This window comes from Jatropha curcas, chromosome 4 (genome assembly GCF_041381405.1).
Source record: "Jatropha curcas cultivar XTBG-Jc1 chromosome 4, XTBG_Jcur_1.0, whole genome shotgun sequence".
In the NCBI taxonomy this organism is placed as follows: Eukaryota; Viridiplantae; Streptophyta; class Magnoliopsida; order Malpighiales; family Euphorbiaceae; genus Jatropha; species Jatropha curcas.
In genome coordinates, this window is record NC_143154.1 from 8,967,669 (window position 1) to 8,974,063 (window position 6,395).

Here is a 6,395-nt window from a genome sequence, read left to right on the forward strand (position 1 = left end):
ATTAGTGAATTTTGTTATTTTATTATTTCATAAAATATTTTTTTATTTTGTGAATACTATTTTTAATAATATAAATTGTTGATAATATTAAAATTTATAACAAAAGATAAGAAAAAAAAAAAAAAAATATATATATATATATATATATTAAATTACATTTACTTGCAAGGTGTAAAATCAATTAGTACAAATAAATTGCAATCAATGTTCAAGAAAACTAACTAAATAATAAGTCTAGAAAAGAATTTAAAATTTCTTTTTCCATGTAAGCTTATGTGGTAACGGAAAGCTGGATTGAATTAATAGAACCACCAACCAAACATGCTCTTCCATCCAAACAGTCCTTAGCGTGCTGGGAATTCATTAGCCAACAACAGGCAGTCTTTTCCTAGGTTTTCTCTACACTTTGAAAGGGGCCCAAAAGGCCGGATAAACAGTGTGAAAATACTTCTACGGTTTTACCTCTTGGGTCTCGATCACTTTACTCTTGCCGATCAAAATCGAAAAGCGATAAAGAAATCCGTTGAGGTATGGTTTCTTTCTATTACTCCAAAAGATCAGCTTTGTTTCGACGCTGATGATCAGATTAATTGTTGTTTGTTTTGCCGTTTATTGTTTACTGGAAAAAAATTGAATGACCGTAGCTTGATTTACTCTGCCTAATCTCCTCTTGATTGTGTAAAATTTGATTGTTCCTGTGTTCTTAATTTGCATTGAAGAGTCTGTTTGGTTACTCAAAAAGGTTCAGAAATTTGAAAAATTGTTTTGGGTCTTCGTCCCTAGTCTTTATGCCATCTGCATTGTGTTAAATGTAAATTATTTCCAATTACTTTGAATTTCTTAATAATTTTTTTTTCTAGTTGTATTAATTACTTGAAGTGACGAATACCCTTTAAGCATAAATGTGAGTTATTATTTAGTTCTTGTTATACTCAAATACACTACTAATGACTCTTATTTTCAGAATTTAATTCTATAATTACTTTGTTTTATCTCAAATTATAATCACCATGTGGTTTTTGCATGAACTTAATTAAGAAATAATCTTTTCCTTTAATAATTAGGTTGACATTTTAATTTTAAGAAGAATATGATTTAAATTATGGTCCAATTGAAAATAATATATTATTGATTGCTAATGTATCTAAACTTTATTTGACATTTGGTTAGCGGAATCAAACTTTCCTGTGGAAAATTTCATTTTTTGAAAAGTAGATTTCCTGGAAAATAACTTTAGGAATGTTGATTTTTCTTTTTCTTAGGAAAGTAGATAATTAAGAGTACGAATGGCATTTAAATTATCTTATTTTTCTATTGGAATTCAACTTTCTCACCCTTTGAAATGGTAAAGTAGGGATGGGATCCAACTATTCAGAAATTCGATTTTCTTGGGAATGTAGCTTTCCTATACCTACCAAACACCGGAATCTTACTTCCCGCATCACTTTCCCCCGTAAGATTCCAACAATCAAAATTGATATATTCCTAAACAGTTTAGCTCATTGAAATGTAGGAATAACCAAAATTTATATTTAATCAGTTTAGTTTTATATGTCTTGTCATGTTATCCTGTTGGATGGACTAGTTAATCCTCTCTCTTCACAAGCACATATATCTTTGGGGGTTTACTATTCTCATATTTGTGACTGGTGATTCTGATAAATAAGTTTTGGATGCTGTTAAGTGAGCAGATTCAAACTTTACTTTGAAGTTAAATGGATCGAGGAAAGAAATCTAGCACGTCCCTTGCCAACAAAAACAACAGGATCTACATGGATCTCAAAGATATTATCAGGGAGAATGCACTTTGTTACCTTCCTGCTAAATCTCTTCGTCGCTGCACAGGTGTTTGTCGGGATTGGAAGTTTCATATTTCAACTCCTTTCTTTGCTCACAGTCAGTCGAATAGTTTCCGTGATGTATCAGGGTTCTTTTGTCAATCCTCTTCATCTCTGCCATCATTTGTTTCCCTTGACCCAATTGCATTTGGCGTTCCAGACCCATCTTTGAAGTTTTTACCTGAACCAGTTGACATCAGGTGTTCTACTAATGGACTTCTTTGCTGCCAGGGTCAGACTGGATACAATGCCTACTACATCTGTAATCCTGTTACCAAGCAGTGGAAAAAACTTCCTAAACCTGATGGTTACCATGGGGCGGATCCTGCCCTTGTTCTTGTCTTTGAGCCAACCTTACTGAATTTTGTGGCCGAGTACACGCTGATCTGTGCATTTCCATCTGACCTGGATGGATACGAGTTTGAGATTTATTCCTCAAACGAAGCATCTTGGAGAACTTCTCGTGAGATTTGCTTTGGCAATCGGCAGATTGTTCCTAGATCAGGTGTTCATGTTGATGGTACTGTGTACTGGAAGTCAATTAATGCTGGAATTATTGCTTTTGATCTTAAGACTGAGCGGTCAAAACTCCTCCCAGGCTGTAATGCTTGTTCTTACTATTCATCTGGTGCATTGGGTGAGGTGAATAAGAAGCTTTGTTATGCATTCAAAAATGGCACGAAAGTAACTTTAGCTGAGCTGTCAAATGCCTTCACAAACACGATGCAAATGAACAACAAAACAAAAGCATGGACAATGAAAGATGTAAGTTTAACTTTAGATAATGCATGGATCGATGGGTGGGCTCGTCAGGGAAGTGTGCTGTTTGTTGGCGGTGATGTTATGGTGATACATTTGGGGAAAACACTTGTTCCTTACAACATGAGAACTAAAGAGGTCAAACAATTGACGATTGAAGATGTGCATGATTTCAGGATGGTTCCCTATGTGAACAGCCTTGTTGATATATAGTTTAATCTCTCCTTGCAACAATTTGACATTGGCCAGTGAGTTGGCAGGCATGGTTTGCAACTTAGACTTCACACGATATTCAGTCGATATTTTTGGATTTTTTATTTTGGGTTGGTGTAGGGGTGTCTAATACTTAGTAATTGAATATAATTACTTACAGGCTTGATCGTTTTTTGCAAAGTGCCCTAAATTGGTTTATTATCTACCATTAACTTTAGTCTTTATGCTTTTGCGCCACTGCATGTGTTTATGCTTGTCTTATGTATGCTTTCAGTATCTATATTTGTAACTTTCAGAGATTTTACACCCTGCAGAAACAATCTACATGATGTATCATCATCCTGTTTCAAGGGTTGATATTGAATCTGAAAAACGACAATCATAGACTCAATGCGCCAAAAATTAGAGTTAAAGGTGAGATATTATTTATTTGTTGATGCTGTTTCAAATTATGCTTCAGTTTTGTATTCAGAGCAAGTATACAAAAATATAATTTTTGTGAAACTATGTTACAGTTAAAATTTTTGAAATAGATTAAAAATGCATATTGCTTGATTTATTCTGTTTTGGTCACTGGGTAAAGCTTGCTTTAACGATGTGCAAGCTTTATTAGATCACACTACATGCTCAGGTAAATTTGCCAAAAATATTAATGCCCTATGTATTCCTTCCTCTGTTTTGTAAATTTTTTGTTCTTTTTCACTTGAGCTACCATTATAAGTTGTTCTTTTTCCCTCTAAATTCTGATATTCATTTTAGTTATTTGTTTAAGATATTATAATAAGAGATAAATTATAAGTATACTATAACATATGTATGAAGGAAAAATAAGTATTATGATTTGTTTGATCATGCTATTCAATTTAAATTGAATTTTATTATTCAACTCAAGCCAAGTTAAGTCTGTATTGAGGTTCCCTTTGCTATAATAAGTGTTATCTTTAACTTTTACGATTGAGCTGAGTTCGGACTCTCTCATCTCCCCTTCCCTATTTTCTATAGGGGTCTATGGTCCTACCTACAAAATTGAGCCTACAAAATTGAGCGACTCTTGACGGCTTGAAACCATATTTTGGCAATGAATTGCGAAATAATTACTGAATTGTTGTTGGAAACTACTAATCGCATATTGCACTATCAGTAATTTACCCTGCATCAGGGGACTTGCCGGCACATTTTTTCTGTCGTATTTGATTGGTAATCTAATTTATTAATACATATTATAAAATTTTACATATAAATTTCGTCCTTAAATGTCGTGTTTTTCATATAGGAAACTTAAATTAAATTATTCGCCAATCTATATATCTTATAACGTCATAGTGTCTATTATCTCATTTAAGATATAAAAATATATTAATCCCAAAGATACAGGATAGAAAAAGTCTAAGAATTGATCACGTGATTTTATATATATTAGTCTTTTTACGACATGCATTTCACATTGGCTATATTCGTTTAATTTTTTATGTCATTGTTCATTTTTACTTATTATTTATACGTTTATTATTTATACGTTGATTATACTCATTCAATTTTTGATGTCATTGCTTATTTTTACTTATTATTTGTACTCATTTTTATTTTTTAATATTAAATATAATATAAAATTTATTTTATATTACTCAGATTTTTATAATATTAAAACAAAATTGTATATGAGATGAATGTGAATATAACTGTTAATTAATAAAATAGCAGTATATATACACATTTTAATTCAATTTATATCGTTATTTATTTAAAATTTATTATACCTATATATACAAAATTTTATAATATTACCTAATAAATACGTTTCAATATATATAGATACATAGATATAACAATAAAATATTAGATATACTTTTAAAATTAAAATTTTCAACTATTCGTTGTTCCGCATGCAACACATGTTCATTTTAATTAAAAATAAAATTTTAAAAGTAAAATTTAAAAATTTTGAAAGGATTAATTATATATGTACTATTTGAAAATTTATTTTAATAAAATATATCCAATTAAATTATACAAACATAAAGAAAAAAGAATATTATAAAAAAATATATTTTTCTTTTTTTTATTTCTATCTTGAATAAAGTATTTTAAATTATAATAAAAATAAAATCAAATATTCAAAAATAAAAAATAAAATTTTTTAAGTAATTATCATATATATTTATTAAAAAATAAATTTAAAAAAGATAAAACTTGAAATTTTATTGTTCGTCATTCTACACACATATGTTCATAGAAATAAAATTTAAAAATTTTGACAGGCTTAATTATGTATACTCTATTTGAAAATTTATTTTTTTAAAAAATATATTCAATCAAATTATATAAACATAAAAAATATTATTACAAAAAATATATATTTTTTATCTCTCTCCTAAATGAAATATTTTAAATATATATATATATATATATATATATAATCCTGAATCATAAAATCTTTTGTAAATGCTGACTTGGTATTCTTTGGTTTCAGAATTCTTCTTTTTCTTTTTTTACAAATTATCTAGACTTTTAATTCATTTTTAACAAAAAATATAATTATTTGTCTATTAAAAATAATATAATTTACATTATTATCACTAAAATTCATTCGAAAAAAAAATCAAATTCTAAACCTCTTCGACTAAACCAATTCCTTTTATCACGTTATCATCTAAAAATCTAATAATATTTTCTATTTTTTATAAATTTGTAAGCTGTAGGTGAATACTATTTATATAACTCCACTGTTCTCTATCTTTTAAATCTCAAACCACTTAGTTTGATTCAATGACTATTTTTATTTTTTAATTTCTTTTGTTTCTTCTTTATCTTGATATATTTATATTTATTTATATTCATATTAAATTTTGCTATTTTTATTTTTCAAATTATGAACTATAGAACACTTTTTTATTTGTCAAAGATAACATTAGCCTTTTCATATATTTTTCCTTTTTTTTTTAATTGTATTTAGACTATAAAGATTTAACTTGTTTTTACTATATAATTCTTTTCCTTCTTTCATTTCTTCAATTATAATTCTCTCTTTCTATTTTTATTAGTTCATTTATTTTATATTTGATTTTTCATTGATATTATTGTTAAATGAGTTGAAAAAAAATAGAAAGCTTAGATCTGATCAGGTATCGTATTTGTATTGCTCTTTTATATATATATATTTTTATATATTTATTGTTCGTTTTTTTAATTTTATTTGGACTATAAAGATATCCATCCTCTTAAATCAATATTTTATTATTTATAATTATTTTTTTTATTTCTTTTTCTCGTAATCTATCACAATTACTCTAACATTCTATGTCTATTGATTGGTTTCTATAAGATTTTTTTATTGGGATCGAGTTATTAGGATACATAACGATGATTGCTTTCCATCCGTAGCTTTTATTATGACAACTAGAATTTGTTTGGCAAGTTTTTAATTAGTGTAATTTTCTGTTTGTTATTTTTGTATGGTGGGATGGAATCTCATCATATTTAAATAGACTTGCTTTACTTTAAATAACACAATAATTTAATAAAGTTTTAATCTAATCATATGTGGAGTTGGTTCTTTACTCAGATTTGTGCATGCAAAATACTAAA

At 27.8% G+C, this 6,395-nt stretch overlaps 1 protein-coding gene across 3 annotated transcripts; it reads left to right on the plus strand.

Moving 5' to 3' along the window:
* Positions 1–281: 281 nt before the first annotated feature.
* On the plus strand, positions 282–3,369 carry LOC105633935 (F-box protein At5g07610). 3 transcript variants are annotated; one of them, XM_037636433.2, is made up of 3 exons: positions 282–528; positions 1,685–2,857; positions 3,125–3,369. In XM_037636433.2, the coding sequence occupies exon 2, from the start codon at positions 1,716–1,718 to the stop codon at positions 2,808–2,810; it is 1,095 nt and encodes a 364-aa protein (XP_037492361.1). In that variant the 5' UTR covers positions 282–528; positions 1,685–1,715; the 3' UTR covers positions 2,811–2,857; positions 3,125–3,369. The 3 variants fall into 3 exon arrangements, with proteins under 3 accessions (XP_037492361.1, XP_012072029.1, XP_012072028.1); XM_012216639.4 differs by lacking the exon at positions 3,125–3,369 and having other exon boundaries at positions 1,692–2,990; XM_012216638.4 differs by lacking the exon at positions 3,125–3,369 and having other exon boundaries at positions 283–528; positions 1,685–2,990.
* The last annotated feature ends 3,026 nt before the right edge of the window (positions 3,370–6,395 follow it).